Raw genomic sequence first — 21777 nt, forward strand, 5'->3', positions numbered from 1 at the left:
TTTACCCCTGAATACCAAAGCTGGATCTGGAAATGATATTAAACCATTTTTTTTTTTCCACTTGTTTCCGTTCCAGTTTTCAAAATCAGTGTGATTTGCTGAGCAATATTTATGTGGATTTGCTTACTGGTACTAGCATTGGAACCCAATGCTAGTACAGATTACCTAAATTGCTCTGTAATCTATATTTTCAAAAAGTTTAGCAATATGGTCATCGAAGGAGGTCGTATATGACTGAGTGTGCGAAATATGTAATAGGATAGAAATAGTCTGCACTTATTTGCGCTTCAGAAGGTTGTTTTCATGTAAGTTGGTCATGTTGGATTTTACGGTCGTTGTTCGAGAAAACTGAATTTCCTATTGAGAAGTCCAACTTCTTTGGACCGTTCTCTTAATTTCTCCAACTACAAACTTCAACTTTTAAGTAAAAGTGGAAGACAGACTACCATTCAGTAGTAACAGAAAGACACTGTTTAAATCTTGTTGTATTTTTGTTTTAAAAAGTCTGTAGAAATAGTGAAACCTGGAAAACTTTTACTGAAGTGGCACTCGTCATAAAGTGTTTAATACCCACAGGTATAAATCATTCTGAATGACTCAACACCAGCACTTTTTATTTCACAGGTCTTTTGAAAGTATTTTATTTGTCATGCCCTTTGGATGCACACTGGCCTGGTCATTAAGTCAAATTCCAGAAAAAAACATTGCGGGAACGTTTCACAGCTTTAATATTTCATTTCTTTCTGGTGCATTTCTTTTGTTTAGACCTTCACCTAGACGGTGTGAACGTGCCTTTTGTTTTTTAGACAAAGTAAAGAAACTAATTAGCAGCAAGGACAAATTGAAAAAAAAGTATTCCGCCTTAAAACAAACAAAAAAAAAGACATTTCGCTCACTTTAAAAAGTAAACACTGAAATTAGAGCCGAGTATTTAAAATAGAATAGAATACTTACAATTGGAAAATTGCCTCAAACAAGGTCATGTCACCTAGTTGTCCATTTTTGTTTAGTTGGGAAGATTATTTCAGTCAGTCGGGGCAGATGGCTGTTCACACTGAGACAGATTCTTCTGAAGTTTCTTCCTGTTATAGGGAAGTTTTTCTCTCTGCTGTCGCCACATGCTTGCTCAGTATGAGGGATTGCTGTAAAGTCAACCATTGAATGAAAGGGACTATCTAGTGTTGCTCCATGCTACACTAGTATGTTGCAAGTCTATTACTCAGTGGAATCTGTTTGGTTTATAAAGAAAACTTTATAAACTGATTTGAATAATGAACTGAACTTGACTGCATTGTTGGACGATTTGGATCAACTGGAATGAATTAACCCTTTTTTGTAAAGTGCCTTGAGATGACATGTTGTGTTAGTTTTTCTCTTGGCTGTCAAACTGTTGAGTCTCACGGTGGTCCCTGCATAAATGCAAACAGCAATTTTGGCACCTTCAGTCACTTTGTAGATTTCCACCTAGAATACTGACAGTGACTGGGTTACTCTTTCTATCTAGTGTCTTCAGTATTGACTGAGGTACCAGATAATTAGGCCCTCAGCAGTACTATTTATTCTTAGTTGAAAGCTCTTTTTGTCCTCCACATGACTCCTCATTACATCTTCCTTTAAAGTGAGTAGATCAACCATCAAAGCAGCCATGGAGGTAATTCTCATTGTGCCATTCTTGACCGGCAATAATGAGCAGATCAGATTGCTGACCGCCGTGTACCTCAGACAAGTGGTGGCAGCCGAAAAGCACTCAGAGGTATGTTAAAAGGCAGCGAGGCATGGCGGTGGAGTGGAGAGGTTTTTGGTCCCAACTCACTCCACACCCTCCACCTCTTACACTTCAGCCATGTCCGTTCCATCAACCAGGAAGAAACAAGGAAAAGGAGAGAATAAAGACAGGCGAATAACTGGCCCTTTCTTAGGGAGCGTGAGGGTGGGAAACCAAGAGAGGGGCACAAGAGAGAGAGACCCTCATTAAAAGGCTGTGTCTTTGCTTCACAACCATCCCACCACTTCAATGCGCTGTCATGCAGTGATGTATCGCTCTGCATAGTGCTACCAAGGCCTTTATTCCCACTCTCCTCCATGTTTCTCGGCTCTATGGCCAATTAAACGCCCACTGGAATCGAGGGCAGGAAGTTTCACGTTGAGCACTGCACAGAAAACTGATGAAAGGACATGTCTCTTTTTGTCTGCTTAATAGCTTCAGGACACTGAGTGGCATTTAATGGCAAGCGTATGAATCATAAGTTACAAACTCCCACTTTAGGTTTCTGATTTGTGAAAATGTTTATCCGACACATAAATGTCATGTAGAACAGGTTAGTTGACTATTAGCATAATTCATAGTGGCCCTTCAAAACAACAAGACTTTTACTTAATGACTTTATGATGGTAGTACAAACATCTTGTCAGGTTTTTAGAGAAAATCGTAGAATGTCTAAGTTGTGCTTTATGTGCAACCATGCAAATGGTTAGCTTTGAGATAGCCACGGCACAGGGAGCTTCACCTATGCTTTTCCAACATATTTAACACATAGCCCACTCTTGTTGCAGGACACACGAGGCAGTTTCTAAAGTCTCCTACTCGACACATGCTTGACCTGTTTGTTTGGTAGCTGTGGCTGGCAACACGGGGTCAGAATGTGGACGCATTAACACGGTTGTCGAAGCAGAATCTAACGTAACAGTGGGACAGCCGGCTTTGCTGCTTCTCATTCTGCCCATGTCACTCAGGCTGACACCATAAATCTCACTTATTTTCAGATCCAACCGAGACATGGGGAGAAATTACGGCCCAGAACACATTACCAGCCACAGCGGCGTGCTGAATGCTAACAGAGAGATCTTTGATAAAGCAGACAGGCAGTTCTCCCACAGATTATTGAACAAGAGACCCCTGTCTCCAAAACTGGAGATTGTAAGGTTTGCTTGTAAGAGGAACACAAACAACGGCATCAGCAAGAGAGAGCTAAATGTATTTTAAAAGTTAATGAAGGTATTTTTTAGAATATTAAGCAATATTTACATAGAACCTATAAAAGAGGACAAACAAGTAAATGAAAGGGCCAGTAGACACATGTGCATTTAGATTTCATCATGCTGTTTTTTGTGACGTTCCTCCTGCAGATTACTTGGGAGCTGGTGTCAGGTTAGATTAGACTAAAATGTTTTGACTTTGAGGCATAATTTGGAAATTATGCTTAAACTAGATTCCAAAAAAATAACATTATGACACAGTTTTTTAAAATAGCTTACTGGAGAGAAGTGCAGCGCTCATTATTTACCTTACAGTCCTCTCACCATTAAGCATAATGTCTCCAACCTCTATTTGATTTTTATTAAGCTAAAATAAAACATGCTGGTGGTTAATACATTTGGCAGGAGGTCCAATTTTTTTCAGATCCGACCAAGAAAATCATTTCCCAAGTTTAAACGATTGATGGAAGTATTCCTAATATTGTTTTGAACAATACAATATTAGTATTGTACCTCCAGCTGAACCACAAGATGTACAGCTAGACATGCCAATGTTGTATGGGTTCATACAGTTTCTCATGAATCTATTTTATAGAGATCTTTTGTAAGGACTGCAGTATCTCTATTCAGCCGCTGGAATCCCTTAATGGTTTATGTGGCTCTTCAGAGTCACCCTAAATATGCCATACTGCACCAAACTCTAAGCTGCATTCATGTATAAGTCAGTTCACTAAGAACCCATGATTATCACAAAGGTTTGCTTGGATTATTAATCGCCATGTTTATCTTTGAAAGATTTCTATTACAATAAAAAGAAAAACTATGTCAAAGAACAATGTAAAAAAATATATTATGCTAAAATTAAAAATCTGTCAGAGGTGTAAATATAATATAATAAGTAATATATATGATTTTGACATTTTTAGTAACTCATATTCAGATCTGACTTGCTTTCTATCCTGTAACTTCTAATCAGAGAATAATGTGACCACTGGATTTATCATTAGACGTCAGAAGTGAACAAGATCTCATGTTTGCTGTTAAGAATGCATTTCTGGGTACAAGATGAAGTCGTCATCAAACACTTTTAAAGTACCGCAGCAGACTGAACAGGACAGCGGCATGGTATTTTTGGTCAAATTTTAATTTGGGGCCTGAAACATTTCAAATGCTGATCATATTGAAAACTCATCAGGCACTGGGCAAATTCTCCTACTCTCAAAAGCCCACACTTCATTGTGTCTCTATTCACACTGCTGTAAGCTTCTGATTTGCACCACTGGTTTCCATTTTGTGTTTAATTGCGCTGTCTGTGTTTAAGTGTGTGGACCACTGATGCATCGCCATGGAATCCCGCTGTGGCTTATTACTGCCAGGCTCCGCTATCTGCTGTTCCTAACCTGCTGGGTCATTTCCAGCTGCTGTAATCTAACATTAGCCTCAGCTTTCACCGGGTCTCAGCCATTTACCCCGCTATATATTATAGATGACCCCCTGGAAATGGAAGAATCCCAGCAGACATGGAATTAATTTACAGCAGTCCTCAGTTTTAAGGAAAATTGAATCAAAGTCAGTGCCACAGACGGAGAGGGGTTTTATGTTGCTCCATAACACTGTCACAGTCTATAAAACTTGAATGAAAAGCTATTTGATGATTAAGTGTTTTTGGGTTTTTTTTGTTATTCTTTGCTATCTCTTGGCTTTCCTAATAATCATTTCACTCTAAAGTCGCAATGTCTCCTAAAGCCTAGGCTTCTTTCAGTCGAACCTAATCCCCATTTTTTTTTGAATGAATGAATGAATTTCATTTGCAAGCTCACAAACACAAGGTAAGTCTTTAGAAACTGAGCTGACAGCGCGTGTTCATATATATTGTGGGACCACGCATGAATGTGGACGTGAAGTCAGTCACGTCGGCGCTCATCAGGTTTCGTAGGAAAACTCTAAACAAATGTGACGTTTAATTCTGCAGAGATCCCTCCACTCCAGAGGTAGATCCTTCTTTTTTAAAAGAGAAAAGGAAGAAAAAGCTGACAATCCTCAGTACTAGCATGGCTTCAACACAAAGGGGATGATGTGGAGAAAAAAAAAAAAAGGATGCCTTAGGGTTCCTGACTATTGAAATGAAGGATATCGGGGAGAGGAGCCTTTGTCAAAGACGGCACCAATAGTAGAATGAGAGCGGCTCACAATGAGGAACTTTTGTAAGGCTTTACAATTAGATGAAGTAATTTAAGCTCACCTATATAAGGAGTCCTGTTTGCTGTACAGCACAGCCATTACAGCTCTCCTTGGCATCAGAAGGAGCTATTTGCAGAGTTTAGTGTCAGCATAAGTTCAGTACAGCTTGTATAGTCCATCCATTGTACTTTGGTGAGCTCACAGCGTAAAAGTTACCTTGTAGTTACCCTAATTGGTCCCAATTACCGACACTGACAAAGGCGCTGTGTGTTAGTGTGTGTCTGTAAAAAAATTTTAAGGTTTTTGTTCAGAGTAATGAAGTTGTGGCTATGAACTCAGGAACCAGAGATGTCTGGACCATTTAGTTCAATTACAGTCTTCTGCAGTGCAGGTGAAAAATTGGAGGATGTGAACTAATTGGGTATTAAATAACAATATGCACATAAAGAACGAATGTGTCTCAGAAGCATCTGGTTCACTTATGGTAAATTTACGAAAGCTTCTTGTTGTATTCCTACATCATTTTTAATAGTAAGAACATTAAAATTCTTGATAATTAATTGTTGATGCTATTAGTTGAATCACAGACAATCCAGATCCAACAAGATACTAACAAGATTAATAGTCTGCTTGTTATTTTGACTCATTCTGAAACATCTTCTAAAATATAGAAAACAATGCACAAGTCATCTGTTTTATTTGCATTTAAACACAAATGATCCACCCAGTCATTCATCCATCAGGCCACCCAGCTATCCATTGATTAGAGAGTTTGGTACAGATCAATTTCAGCATTCGGTTGGTTGGTTGTTTTTTTTTTTTTTTTTTGCCAAATTGTTGGATTGATCCAGCCTGATTCTGAGTCCTGAATTGAATTTGATGATGATGAATCTGCAGAAGAAGCTGAAGATTAAGGCGAAGGCAGTGAGGTCTTCCAATCAAAACACTTGGAGCTCGTCTCTGAAGATAAATCGTCAAATTACCAGTGAAAACATACTGATAGCTCATCTGCAATTAAGAGTTTGACTGCTGATCATGTTTAGAAATAATGGTTTTTGTTTCAATGCCTATTGATAATTGTGTAAATTATGTTTTGTTTGATGATTTCTATTAGAATGTAACTAAAAATAGATACATGAATAAATACATATAACCTCTACTATTACAATTTTAGAGTTACTAAATTGAGGTGAGATGTGACTAAATACATAATTTTGATCATTTAGTCTACGTATTACAATTATTTTATTGTTGTTTTGGAGATAAAAAAAATAAAAGTACATGCAGTTTAATGCACTAGTCATCTAGTATAATCCTTTGAATACTTAGTAAGTTGTTTTACAGTAAAATTTTACGTTCTTAGATTGCATTTTGAATATTAAATCCATCCATTCATCCATGGCAGACGTAGACTATCTGTAAATAGAAATCTTGTAACAACAAGCAGGATCCAACGAGACACGAATAAAGAAAAGGCTGTCAACAATGACAAGCACTAAACACAGTAAACCAAGCACTATGCACTGTTAAAAATAAGAAGATGCAACACACAACGTGGAAATCTCAGAAAAAAAATAAATACAAAATAGGTGTGTTGTGAAAACAAAAACGAAGAAACCTGCAGTGAACAAAGAAAGAGGCAGAATTCAATAAAAACAGAAGATTTACCTGCAGGATGTGTAATTTTTTCCAACTAAAGATTACATGGACGAGTAATAAGCATTAAAAAAAGATGAAGATTAAACTTACCAAACCAGAAAGCAATTAAAGTCATTAATGGAAAGAACAAAAAGATAAAAATCAAACTCAACAGAACATGTAATAGAGGTATTATTTTGATTACTCCAAATTTCTTCCTCTGCTGTTTCACCAACCAGAGACACACATGTCGACAAAATTTCTGCATATTCTTTGCAATACATTCAAGTTGTTTTATAACAAATATGCTCATATTTAGCTATTCTTTTTACAGTGCAACTATGGACAAAGTATGGATGATTTCAACTAGAACAAACAATAAAAGGAGACGCAATATTGAAGCTGCCCTACCAGGGTAACAAGTAGTTCCACCAAGTTGCAGTCAGTGTCTTAACACTTAACCCGTTTGAAAATATCAAATTTATCCTATGAAAGAGTAAACCAGCCAATCACAAATGGAGGATACTATTTCAGTGGATAACACCTTAAATATACAAGCTCACCCGTTTCCATCGGCTCCCTTGTTTCTGATCTCTGTAAGCCGGTTTCTGCCAATCAGTTTTTGTGTGGCATTCCCTTTGTTGTCTTTTCTCTTTGTAGGACACTGAGATCCTGAACACTGCTGTCCTGACCGGGAAGACAGTAGCCGTTCCAGTAAAGGTAGTGACCATCGGAACAGACGCCTCTGTCACCGACGTCTCTGAAACGGTGACATGCCGCTCGACGGATGAAGACGTAGTGAAGGTCAGTAAGGTGAACTGAAAATCACAACTTTCTGCAGCTTTGCTACCCTAAACAGACTTTGTCAGCTACTTCAAGTGTTTACTGATGATGTTGTTGAGTTTGTTAAAACATGAGAAATCGCAAGTGTTGTATTTATCTAAGTATATGGCTTAGAGAAATATTTACCTAGTAATTGACTTTGTCACAATTGTTACTTTACGATGATGATGGGTTAGACTTAGGGTTGGTGTCCTGCTCTCCAACATGACCTCCCATAAAGGCCAGATTTGTTCTGGCTTTTATGGATTGTTGTTTTACAACTCAATAATGAACCTCTCTGCAGCTTTACCCTGCAGAGACCAGTACTTTACCCAGTACTGGTCTTCATGATGTTGTTCTCCAACAAACCTGTGCGGCATTAAAAGAATCTCTCGAGTCAGACTGAGCTTAAACCCATACACCTGTACTGTATTTAGTACTTAGATGAGTTCTAAAAACAACATCCCACTGGGTTTTATTTGGAAGTCTTAGGGTGAAGGGGAAGAATGCAAATGTACAAAAAATACAATGTTTTATGACTTTTATTTCCAGGACATTTAAAAATGATTTATCCTTTTGTTTACACTTCACAATTATTTACTACATTATTCTGCCACATAAAATACCAATGGAACACATTAAGGTTTGTGATTTTAACATTTAAATGATGAAACGTTAGAGGTGTATGGGGACTTTTGCAGTACACTGTATGTGACAATCTGCCGATTTTGTTTTAATAGCTCCAGTTAACACTGTGTAGTGAACATAAGTCACTACACAGTGAAAAGTCTCCTGCAGTTTTAAAAATATGACCTCAGATATCAGGGGCTCCAAAGAAGACACTCGGCTTGCAGAATTTCAACAAATCAATCAAAAAGCAAATATTTCTCTACATCTGTCTCTATGGAAAAGAACGTCTTTCTTCTTCTCAAGAAAGAAGTCCCTTCGATGTACCAAGACAGAATAAAGCAAATAGTTTGTCATATAAGTGACACATAATGGAACAAATCAAACTCTGAAACCATGAAATGTTACGTTTCTGCTAACGATGCACACGCGGATATAAGTAATCAGAATAAACGGCCAACCTTAATAAATATTTGATTAATTACTTTTGTGCTCCTGTAGACAACATGTGGATTATTTAATCTGGATACATTTCAATCAAGAAATTTTGCGCATGTAAACATAACTAGTGCGTCTGCTCTGGTTTAGGTTTAACAGTGCACGGAGGATCGACTTCAGAGTCAAATTGAGAAAAGTCTGCTGCTGCTGAGATATGTCTCTAAATAATGTTCCCAGTTACAATCTTTTATTATGCAAACATAATTTATGTATCTTTATTTTGGGAAGCACTCAGTTTGTGCTGTGCAGAATACGGAATATTTTACAAAGTTCTAATATTGCTGCAACTTAGAAGGAAATGCGTAAAGTGCTCCGTCTTTTAAGACGTATTTTTCTTTTTACACCAGCGTTGCCCTAATGTAGAGGTGGAAACAAGGTTTTCCCTTCATTATGTTTGAAGGCACATGTTGCTTTCCTGGATTCAGATTTTGACAGCTAAGGTTAGGGGTATGACTGGTAAGGCGGTGTTGGGAATATGCTGTTTGCGTACATTTGCATCTCATCTGCCCACTGTAACTCCACATGTTGCAGCTGCATTCTGTATAATGAAGCCATGCCTATTAAAACACTGAACCAATTCTCAATATTTTAAGCAGAAAAAGAAAAAAAATACAACAACTATGTGCCCCAACGTTTCATTTCATCTAGCCTGGAACTTTACTGTTTACATTTGCATTCACCAACAGGTCTTGCACGCACACACACACACCCCATCCTGGCATTAAGTTGATATTTTAGAGCTCACCTCTGACTCAGAGTATTGCTGCTGTGTTTCAGCTGCTCACAGGAATATTAGAACTGAAACGAGCCAAAACAACAACACAAACACACTCTAACGGTGTCTATTCATGAGTTCTTTTGGAAAACCTTCCATATTCATGTTAGCCATGAACCCAAGGAAGGGGTTGTGAGTGAGCGTTCACAACCCCTGCTGCCAGGGAGGATGGCTAGGGGATGGTATGATGTGTGCACACCTTCCAGTTGCACTGAAATGAGCTACAGCTTGCAGTATGCAGAGCAGTCTAGGCAGCTTGTCATGTTAACTGTGTGAACACGCCGGAGACGGACTCGCCCCACCTACACGCTTTCCACTCCCTTGCTCCTATCTGCCGTGGATTGTATCTGTCTGGTGAGTTGTTAATTTCCTGGGCTAGATCCAGCGACAGCCCTAATGTGCTCTGTAAGTATTCTGCCGCTAGCTGCCTAATGGGTTTGATTAATGTGGCAGCGGATCCTCCTGGACGTTTACGTTGCTTTGTGAGGCAGAATGACAGAGAGCATATAGCGCAGAGAGGCAGACCTGCCCTCGGCCTGGGTGGGACACGATGAATGTAGGAGACTTTAAAACACCTGCTCGTTAAGTTTTTTTTGTTTTGTTTTTTAAACCAAGTTTATCGGTGAGACCAATCAGAAGGCAGGATTTTGTATGTAAATTGAAGAAGAAAGGCTGACATGTCGTTCTGTATTTCTGAAAAAAAAATCATCCAGCTTTAGAAGTATACAGTTCCTGTTATATTTATTGGCACATGAAGGTGTTCCAAAAGCCTTCAATTAATTCATCTTATACTCAGCTCAGGTGTCAAACTCTTTTTTTTCTTTTTTTTGGTCCATATCAACATCGTGAATGTCCTCTAAGAGCTGGTTGTGGCAAAGTGGATCAATAAAACTCTAAAAACAAAATAACAATAAATATACAATTGTAAATCTGTTCACAAACTTTTAAAATATTGTCGCTCTCTCTGTATATGATGAGTACTAACTAAAATTTAATTATATTTTCTTTTCACATTGATGTAATTTGGCACTATATAAATGAAAACCGAGTTGATTTGACTAATAAAATAATATTTTAGCACTCAGCTGTTATCTTGAAGTTCTATTTATGTGCCTCTCTCTTGCGGGCCACTTAAATAGCTTTGGCTGGCCAGATCTGGCCCACGGGCCTCGGGTTTGGCACATGTTTTAGAAATATCCAGCCTTAAATTTGATGATATTTACTCAGTTGAGAAAGAAAAATCCATTGCTCTGAAATTTACAAAATCAAAGGTGTCACAACTATTTGAAAGTGATAAAAAAAAAAAAATCATTTAAAAATAAATGTACCTTAGGCATTTTTTAAATTAAATTTTACTTTCTAAATTGATCAGTTTTCTATGAATTTCTAATAAGTAATCTCCGACTTTCAATTTACCTGGGGAAATACAGAGGACTATTGTTTTAAGCCTCTGGCTACAAGGATGGACAAGTTCTCATTTGTTTTGCCACCAGACTCAGGTAAGGACAGTCAAAAAAAACAACTTTAAAGCTTGCTGGTCGGAAACTGCAGCGAAGTGCATCACTTTGGAGGTCGCTAGAGCCCTTTGTGCACTGCAGGGTCCGGCCTGGCCCAGCCCGGCTCCGCTCGACCCAATCCTATTGGTGCTATGGCCCTGGTCGTTTTGCATTGAGCAGGATACGTCACGTAAATCGGATTCTTGCTAAAGCTACCCAGGCCCAAAGACCACAGAACAGTTTTCTTCTTGGGTCTCCCGTCCCATTTTTTTCTGCATGCGCTCATGAGCGAGGAAACTGAGGGAAACATTTACCTCAGATTTACATTTAACAAAACAATAAATAAATTAATCTCATCTGAATGTTGTCTCCTTTCTATCCTTAAGAAAAAGATATAAAACTTCAGATATTTCACAAAGAGATATTAACGTTCATGGAAAACCTCACATAACCTTATATTAAAGCAGAAAGTATGGCGGCTGTAAGAAAGGCTTACAGTATTCAATTATGCCGCATGAACTGATCAGTACAGTATCGCGAGGGAACGCAAAAGTTTTGCGAGGGAACGCAAAATAATTTTTTCCCCCCATGTCCCCTCGAGGGCTCCGTACGTCTGCGTCTGGTTTGATTTCCCCGCTAGAGCGACGCCAGATGCGGAAATCCCCTCGATCACAGCCTTGCCGACTTGCCGACGGTTGGAAAAATTGGAGAAACGTTGTTTACATTTACCATTAAAATCTTTGGCTGAAGAGGCGATTGTAATCCCAGTGTAGGGTAAGAATAGATTATGACGGGAATTTATTGATGCAGCATATTGAAATGACAGCCATCGAGAAAGTCTAGTGCTCCTCTGATCCAGAGATCTGATCTTTGTCCCGCCTCCACAGCCAACAAACCAATCAACAGCTAACTCCAAACCGGCGGCCCAATTGGAACCACAGCTCTCGGGGTTCCAGGGTGGTACCGGGCTGGAAGTGCTAATGCAAAAAACGATCAGGCCCAGGTCGACCCGGGGTCCAGCGGTGCAGTGGAAAAGGGTCTTAAGTCTCCATGACAACTATTATTTGCGATCTACATGCCAACTGGTGGTCTGAGAGTACTGCAATTACTATCCAACCATCACAAATGTAAACATGTTTGTTAAACCCTTTTAGAACTTCAAGTGGAATTTTTTACTAAAATTGAGCTTCTAGGCAACAAACACCCCAGATTGGTTTGGTGTGAAATGAAAAATTTCACACCAAATTTCACACCTTGTGGTCGTTGCAAAGTATGGTATCTGTGATGCTGCGGGCCTGTTTCTCTCACAACATTTCTGTCAGCTTTGCAAGAGTGCATGGCACCGTGAAATCAGGAGATTTTAAATGAAAATCTGTCGCTGTTCACTACACTTCAAGAACAGAGAAAGTTTTTATCAAGAGTATCAAATATTCTTTTCCTTTTACTGAGAATTTTGAACTGCAAATTATTGCTAAGCAAGTTAAAAGGGGGGGAGAGAAATCACAAGATCATTTTTTATTTCCAGAAAAAATTAATTTTTATTGACCACGAGTAATTTAGACTTGAATATACTCAGTTGAAATGCAAAATGTTTAAACGTCTCTACCCTGGTTGAGCTAGAGTGATTGTGCAGAGGAATAGTCTGAACTCTCTCTCTCTCTGTGTGCTACAAACTTGTGAAATGTTATTGGAAGGCAAAAGTGGCTTGTATAAAAGTATTGACAGCTGGAGTACCAATTAGTTTGGCACCTGCAGTTTTGTTAAAAACAGACATGGGATTTCTTTCTCTGCTACATTAACATGTTCAATTTAAAGTTTGGCGTTTTCAGCATGGGATTATTCTACTGCATTAAAGATTAAATTAGTTTATTTGCTTTTTACGTAATCCCAACCAGGAGTGTCACTATAATAGCCGTGAAATAGTAACAGTAATAGGGTTGAAAAAGTAAACAGTATTGACAATTGGTATTTCATTTTTTGTGGCCTATTAGCGTCACAGAACCGAACCAGATGCTGTGAAGATTTCTGCCGAAACGAAGCCACGGAAACGGCAGACATGTGGGAGCTGTCAAAGGCACGACTGTCCCAGCAGAGTGCAGTTAAAGAGGGAGAGCTTAACAATGAAGCCTGTGAAGCAGCACAGAGTCCTCTGATATCTATATCAGTTCAAATTCTTTCTTTGGGAACCCTGGTGGAGTCCAATCTGCTCCATGACAGGCTGTAGTCAGGGGAGGAGAGCCCGGCCTTATGGGAACGTTCAAACGCCTCATTAGGCAACTCCACCAGTCTCTTTTACATTGGCATCCTGCAGCACAAGGGCATAACCAAGGTACTTTTTTGTCTGGAATGTTTATTCACTGGAGGAACACAGATTAAACACCCATTTAACGTTTGCATGTCCTCCTCGGTTGTGGGGAATTCTCTGGTGTTTGACTGTAGTCTTAGAGGAAGGCCTACAGCACGCCTTGCAGCTCTCCCATAAGGCCTTTGTTAGCATGCAAAGAGTTGTGTTAGTTTTAGTAATGTTGCATAATTATCTAGCTAAAAACTGTTTGTTTTGTTTTTTAAAAAGGTCTATATCTTGATTTCTATTACTTGTACCTTTCTGCTGTTTGGAGCTCATAAGAGATATGCTTATTTCCATGACTGAAAGTATAAAATGCCCAATCAAAGTATGAAGTTACATCAGGAGCGTCCCACTCACTCACCTACGCATTGCACAAACGCCAGCCCAAACAAAAGCAGAGAATTTGCATTTGACTTTGTAATGCAAACAATTATATGGCAGCTTACAGTGAGGAAGTGGAACAGTGAGAAATGTTGTCCAGAAGCAGTAGCTTGGAGAACTGTTAACCTAGCCCCCTTTGAAGGGATTTGGAGAGTCAAGTCTGGCTTCCATTCACAGTTGCAAAAAATATATTAAAAAATTTGCAAAACCTGCAGATTAAGGTATTTTCTGTTCCAACTTTGACCTGGATGGTTGCTGATCTGGACATCCGTTCAATCTATTAATCACGCTTTATTCATCAAACCCCTTTTCACACTCATTCACCTGCACATTCACACAAATAATGTATTTTAGCTATGCAGTGGTTGTGCAAATCTCACGTTTCTGTATAATCTGTGTGTTTTGCTCATGAGGGTTTAACAGAACTACAGTAGTTAGTAGCTGTCCAAATAAAAGTCCATGGAAATAATTTCTAATTCCACTCAAGCTCCATGGCCCTGTTCAGATCTGGTATTAACATGGCTGACCTGACCGTAAGCAGACCGATCTAACAGTGACGGGTCACGCCTGGTATTAAAATCTCTGCTTTACATGCGGGCTGTCAGCCAGGTCCACTGGTGTTTCTGCAACTTAATAGGTACTTTAAATAACTTAAACCACATTATTATTCACACAGGGCTAAGATTAATCTTGTTGTCATCTTGTTGTTTCCTATGTCACCTGTGTTGGTTTAAAAACAATTTAACAGAAGAAATCGGCTGAGATCAACAGAATGTGTCGCCAACAGAGGACACATGAAAAGTAAAGACTGCTGTACAAAAAAATAAAAAGAAGTCTTTTTGTTTTTTTAACTGCTAAACTTTCTGCTTATAAGCAACACATAGTCACTTTAGTGGGTCTGGCTGTTTACTCCCTGTGTGAGCTGTCTGTCCTAACGGGGCCTTCTCTCTTAGCTTTGGGTTAATTGTTTTGTAATCCTTTGCAAATGGTGTTTCTCTCACAGAAAGATTTTATTGTGAGTGAGGAGAAATCAACCTTTCTCACCGATTTACTTCTACAACGTCACGCATCTGTCTTACATAGATGATCTTTGCTAGTAAAACCCAAACTACGGCCTTTACGTTGTTGTCAATGTTTTGGGCTCTTATTCCTGTTTAAAAGATTATTTTTTGTCAAGAAATGAGCCCATTCTATGAATCTCAAGGTCATTCCATGAATCATCTTGGATCTCAAGGTCGTTCCGTTACACTTCTCATCACTATCCATATATGGCACTTCCTTCGTTTTAGTAGGTGGGACTCAAAAGGTTCTTTTTGTTTCAGAAATGTTTGATGACATGAACACTTAGAGGCATCAGATGCTGGTAGTAAGGTAAATCTGCAATCAATCAATCAATAATCTGAAAGGAAAACGAACCACATCAATAACCATCAACCAAGGGCAACATTTTGCGGGGATAGATATTTTTTTCTTTATATAAACAGCCTGCGCACATTTGACCTCACACAATATGACATGTTGTATTTCAGGGCTGTAATTTACTCTGCTGAGCTGTGCAGGTCAAGGTCGGACTTATTTATGGGGAAAGTAGTAAAAAAAAAATGTCAAAATTCACAGCTATTTGAGGTTTCTTTGCAGCCAGTATTTTCAGAATCTGTAGAGTTCGTAAGCCGTCTTTTATATTCTTTCTTTTTTGTCACTTCAGTTCCATGAGTCAGCCAACATTATAAAACTTTAAGCATATTGTAGAAAGAAGTAGCTATTTTTGATTCCTATATCTTGTATGGTGAATATTCTAACCTGAACTGAGTTGAAAGCTGACTCATCTGAAATATTTAATTCTATAAAGGGCATATAATTAATCATGACAGTGTGATCTTGAAAAACAGATTCCCAAATAAAGCTTGTCCTTAGATCTGAGAAAAATACCTGGGAAAAAGACTCACTGAGATAAGCATAAATCACTAACTGATGATGTGCAGAGCCACTTTTTTTCTACGGAAAATGGAAAAAATATTTTCTTCTATTACTTTTTAATTTTCAAGCAGTTTTATTCAATGCAGAATTGCAAAAATTGGCTTTGATTTTAAGCTCACTATGCTGTACTTGCGTCATATTGTTTCCTTGGTTTCTTGCTGGAGTTTGCATCAGTTTGTGAACAAGCATGCATGTGGATGAATTAAGATTAAAGAAAAAATACACTGTTAGATATCTGATTGCAGTTCCAGTCTAGCTAAAGGAAAAAACAAGTTTCAGTACTGTATGAAAGTTCACTTTAAACTTTCTCACAGTTTGTCATGTTACATCCACAGACTTCCATGTATTTTTCTGGGATTTTATGTGAGAAACCAACCCAAAATAGTGAATCATTGGGATTTGACATTGTGAGCCCCTTTGACAATGATACTCCTAAATGAAACACAAGTGAAACCAGTTGCCTTCAGCTTTACATAACCTGGCCGTATGTTGTTTGATCTCATTATAAATAAATCTCAGAGGTTTGTTGGAGAATCTTAGTGAATAATCAGCATCACGAAGACCAAGAATCACACGGGACGCATCGGGGACATATCTGTGATGAAGCTTTAAAACTCTCACAGTGCCTCGTTCCAGCTCTTATCTGGCAAAGGAAAGAGTACGACACGACTGCAAACCTACCGAGACAGGACCGTCCACCTGAACTGACAGGGTGACTAAGGAGAGCATTAATTAGAGAAGAAGACATTAGTTGTGCTTTTTGCAAGTGTGGCAGTTTGAAAGCTATTGGTGAAAAAAGTTCCAGTAAGATTATTTTAAAGTTTGTCACAAGCCATGTGGGATGCAGAATATATGAAACCAAAATTGAACTTTTTGGCCTACAAGCATCACCCTGAACACACTGGCAGTGGGGATCCTTTAGCTCAGTACGGAGAGAGAAGCTTTCCACAGTTGCTTGGAAGATTGATGAAGCTAAAGACAGAAAACCCCTGAAAGACAATCTGTTGTTGTCTTCAAAAAGAGATAAAATTTTTATCAGGACAACTCTGCTCAAATACCACCAAAGGTGTAATTGCAGTGGAATGTGGTTGTGCAAAAGTATTGACTCATGCAAGCTTAATATAAATGCATCTTGCACCCTTTTTTCTTTCGCTTTGTTGATTTCATTTGATTGAATATTGCAATAAAATGCACTGAAGTTTGATTTTGCAACACAACAAAATAAAAAAAAAATAAAAAATGGGTAGAAATACTATTTCAAGGTACTGTACCAACAACAAACAGTGAACAGGATGAATGGCGCTTTCATATTTAGATGTAAACTATCAAGTAACGGCAGCAAATTCCCTCCTTACATCCAACCTGCCCTGAATTTAGAGGAAAAATGTAGTTCCACAAAAGCTCAAATTGCCGGCTTCTTGTTGGAGATGAAAGACGAGATTCTCACACAAGGCTTCGACTTTATTCTGTCACATGCAAAGTTTTCTTGCTATTCACAGAGGAAATGCTGCTGTGGCTTTATGATGAATGGGTATTTCCAGTTTTATCTCACTGTGGAGAAATAACTTGGAAGGAAAGAGGAGAGATATATCCCCAGATCATCTAATTCCAATATGGCTCCAGCTACATGATAAGATCAATAAGATTGACAAAGCACCCAAAAAACAACAACAAAAAACATGTCTCCAAAGTGATGCTGATTAATAACGTGTCTGTGTTGTGCGAGTCCCTTTGGACTGTCTACGTTATGTCTAGATTTCTAAGATAAAGAGGAGGAGGACTGTGGATAGAGAGGAGAGAAGGATCAAAGAAAAATTGATTCTTTTACGAAGTTAAAGAATCAAAGCAACAAAGACGCAAACAAAAAAATTGTCCCATTCATTCCTTAAGGTAATTTGCAAAACAAATGGTTCAGAGTTGGATTATTTCATCTGCACAAAGCTGCTCTGCCCTTTCTACTTCGCATCTGCTTGCTACTTTTCGCTTTTAGACCCAAACGCCGCCTCGCAGACCGATGTCCGGTTCAAAGAAGTCATTGCAGCCCTTCCTCCACCTTTCCTGAGTGTCAGCCTCATACTGAGGAGGACCTTTCATCTTGTTCAAAGTTGTTAGAGGAATACTGCTGTATATCAGGGGAGAGCTCAGAAGAGTAAACCCTGTAATAAAGCTATAGGGCAGAGCATGTGTCTGGCATGGTGTGTGTTTCTGTGTAATTCGGTGTGTAGCTACCCAGCGCGGCTGTCAGAGGAGCTCCACGGTAAAAGCCGCCTTTTCCTAAACCCTCCCTTTGCTCCTCTCCCTCCCCCCTGCGCAGGTCTCTGACAGGTGCGACTACGTTTTTGTGAATGGCAAGGAGATGAAGGGCAAGGTGAAGATGATGGTGAATTTCACTTACGGCTACCTCAGCGCTCAGCTGGAGCTCTGCGTGTGGATCCCTCGCCTCCCGCTCCAGATTGAGGTGTCAGACACGGAGCTGAGCCAGATCAAAGGGTGGCGGGTGCCCACCGCCGCAACGGGTCAGAGGTAAGGCTGGACCCGGGGCTTTGTGAATTAGCTCTGTTCTACCTCATAAAGCATGTGAAAAGTATACACTAATTCTCCCCACAAGTAGAGCCTTATTAGTCCCTGTTTAATGTGTCTGGATTAAACATCGCCATTTATTCAAAGCAGGAAGTAGCTATTCCTGCTGTTGGTAGAATAACTGAAGACATTGTTATTACAGATGTAATCGTCATCAATGACATTTTTATATATATTTTATATAAACATATTTTAATTTTGACACATAAACCTAGTCTGCATAAATTTAATAGTAGTTTGAAGGGTTTTTGCTCTAGTATATTGTCCCTATTTTTGTTTTTGGTTGATGATCTATTGCCTGAACTCTTAATCAGTTACACAGAACAACTACTTTTCTCCAAACATTTTTTTTTTTCAATACACTTTTGCCTTTATTAAGTATAGAATAAAACTGAAACGATTAGTACTTAAAATGCTTTAAATACAAACAGTGAAGTCATTATAACTTGTGTAATTGCAAATAACAAAGGCTGAGTAACTAGAAGAATCTATAAAGATTTTGGTTTGACTACACATTGATGTTGAAGGACTGCTACACTCATTGATGAAGTTGACTTGTCACAACTGTTAAATAATAGAGGAAAACAAGCTATTATTAAGTGATTAATTAGTAGCAGTAGCCATCCTGTTGCTTAATGGGCATGGTGGTGGTTTAATGGGTATGGTGGTGGTTTAATGGGTATGGTGGTGGTTTAATGGGTATGGTGGTGGTTTAATGGGCATGGTGGTGGTTTAATGGGTATGGTGGTGGTTTAATGGGCATGGTGGTGGTTTAATGGGTATGGTGGTGGTTTAATGGGTATGGTGGTGGTTTAATGGGCATGGTGGTGGTTTAATGGGTATGGTGGTGGTTTAATGGGTATGGTGGTGGTTTAATGGGTATGGTGGTGGTTTAATGGGTATGGTGGTGGTTTAATGGGTATGGTGGTGGTTTAATGGGCATGGTGGTGGTTTAATGGGTATGGTGGTGGTTTAATGGGTATGGTGGTGGTTTAATGGGCATGGTGGTGGTTTAATGGGCATGGTGGTGGTTGCCCAGTGGGTAAAATGAATGCTGAACATGTTCAGCCAGCACTACTGCAACATCCAGAAGTCTAAAACTCCAGCTGCTACTACTCCCATTTGTATTGTTTGGAACAGTAAGAATTTCTTATGATGTTCTCTTTCTCTGCATTACTTTAATAATATTAAACCAGCTTATTTTGATGTTCACATAGCAGCAGGAATATGTTTTATATATGAGCAGATTTCAGCTGATTTCTTGCCTTTCTAACACGTTTTGCATGTGTTCAAGACTCGCTCACTCTACAGTTCCACTTTGTTACCCATAATTTCGTGTGTGGACTAATTTGTACGTGTCGATTTCTTGGGCCGCTGCTGACATCAGGTGTGAATTTTATGCTACTGATCCCATTAGAAATATTTAAGTTATACAAGATGTTGAGGATAAGTTCGTATTTCTTGCAAGCAGTAAAAAAAAATGCAGAAGCTGTGCAGCAGAAGGTGGAAGAGCAGCTCTCTTTTGCTGGAAAAAACTCGGCTCCAGCCCTTTCTCTGCATTTTACTGTCTTAAACTACCCAGATCCATTTAGGTTTTTTTTGGTTTTTGTTTTTTTTTTACGAAAATTGCAGCCCATGGCAAATGTAGTGACCTTCTGGTGTTATAGGAGACTTTTGGAGACTCTTATTCTTCTTTATAAGTAATGGGTGCTGCAGTGACTGCAGCAGTCCCTCCCAGCTGCATTCGCAGCAGGAGACGTTCCCTCTTCTACATCCAGAATGCAAATGAACCGTAGATGTGCAAAGCTGCCACTGGCTGAATTGTTGTTATTGTAAGTCCCAAAGTAGACCATGACATTAAAAACCAAACTAGGCTACAAAGACCTTCTAGCTTTGTGTCTCTTTTGGGCATCCTGTGACAGCCTTCAGCCCAGATAGAAGCAAACTACTGAAAACAAGGACACATCTGGAGATGTTTTGGGGTGTTTAGTGGTCCCTTCTTTTAATCACTTCCATGATCCTTTCTCCTACAGCCTTAATAATAATTACAGCAGATGAACAATTTTGGAAATTAGGTATTTACCTCATTTTGTGGAGGCGTCATGAACTGGACTACTGTGTGATTCTCATTGTACTTCAATAACACTTTCCAATGTTTTCAGTATTCTCAGTCTAATACTCCAAGTTTATTTAGATTGTTGCTAATTTTATTGTATATATTGCACTTATTTGATGATTGGATACCTGAATTTCCCAGTTAACTAACTAACCAACTAACTAACGCCAATATCTTGCTTGAATCTGTCAGAGGTCCATTCTTCTGTTTTATTAAATTGTGTCTCCTGCTGTGCAACGATTCAAGCTTGATAAGAATGAATTATAAAAAAAAAAAGATTCAAGATTTCCACTCTGAACAATAGACTAACATCTCTTGGTGATCTTCTTGAAAGCTTATAATCAGAGGTCTTTGAGGTGCGATACTAGCATGATGAATAGCTTTTGTTACGGCCGATTTGTTTGAATTCTGTCTTTGAGAAAAATGAGATAATAACGACCGTGCTGTCGAGCAACTCTGCGGCTCTCTTCCCTTCACTTCAGTCCCCCTGCCAGTTCTTAGTTGATCACAAAATGGCTGACATGTGCAGTCCGGTTTGTCATTATTGTTGGCTCATGGTGGCCTGCCATTGCGTCTCTTAGTTGTCAGTAGGACAGCACATTATTAGAGCTGTCTCGAGGTCAGCCCCTCTCTCCTGAGGCCTCATCACTAGCAGCGCCTTCTGCCAGCGCTGCCATGTGTTGCCACTCTGCAGCAGCAGAAATCCGTCAGCCGACGGGAGCAGCCATCACCCTACCTGCAGTAATTACATCTGGAAATGCGTCGAAGTTGGACTCGGAGTCATCCCACGCGCCACTGTGTCTCCTCTAATTATCCGTGGCCCCCTCTTATTTTGAGTGACAGAGGTACAGCGTTCAGCTAATCTCGTGGCTTGTCGAGTGTGTTGCTTTTCCAGCTGCGTGTCGGCATGCACGCCTCCGTCAGCGGGGGACGGCCGAGGCGGGTTGTCATCGTTTGGCTCCGGCAGCATCGCTGACGGCTTCCGAGAGCTTTGTCTCACCGTGTCCTGCGGTCGTCTTTGTTTATCAGGGGAGAACAGGCGTGACCTTGAATGATGCCTCGGTGGGAATGTGCACTGGCCCGCCGTCCGCAAGCCCAGGAGGAACTAAGCCAATGAGTGACAATAACAAGTGGCTTAGTGCTCCCCGACCAGTTAGGCTTGGAAATTGTGGCTGTGCTGGGGCAGGCAGCAGAGAAATAAAAAAAAGAAAAATGGAAAGAGGCATCTGGCCTGTTAGTGGGATAGCTGCAGAGGTACTACTGACTCGGTTTTTGACTGACTCTGCCTGCACAGCTCACCTCTTCACTGCTTAAGCTCTGCCAAAAGAGCGACAAGATAAGCCCGCACAGACAGAGGAACTAA

The 21777-nt window shown here is 39.5% G+C and overlaps 1 protein-coding gene across 1 annotated transcript in view; it reads left to right on the top strand.

The window, feature by feature from the left end:
* LOC116730110 (transmembrane protein 132C) overlaps nucleotides 1-21777 on the top strand; it is a 181368-nt gene that overhangs the window by 130195 nt on the left and 29396 nt on the right. Inside the window, exons 5-6 of the mRNA XM_032579121.1 lie at nucleotides 7456-7599; nucleotides 18033-18241. Of these exons, the coding sequence (XP_032435012.1) occupies nucleotides 7456-7599; nucleotides 18033-18241 (353 nt within the window). The remainder of the gene's footprint in view (nucleotides 1-7455; nucleotides 7600-18032; nucleotides 18242-21777) is intronic.

Source organism: Xiphophorus hellerii, chromosome 12, assembly GCF_003331165.1.
Source record: "Xiphophorus hellerii strain 12219 chromosome 12, Xiphophorus_hellerii-4.1, whole genome shotgun sequence".
NCBI lineage: Eukaryota > Metazoa > Chordata > Actinopteri > Cyprinodontiformes > Poeciliidae > Xiphophorus > Xiphophorus hellerii.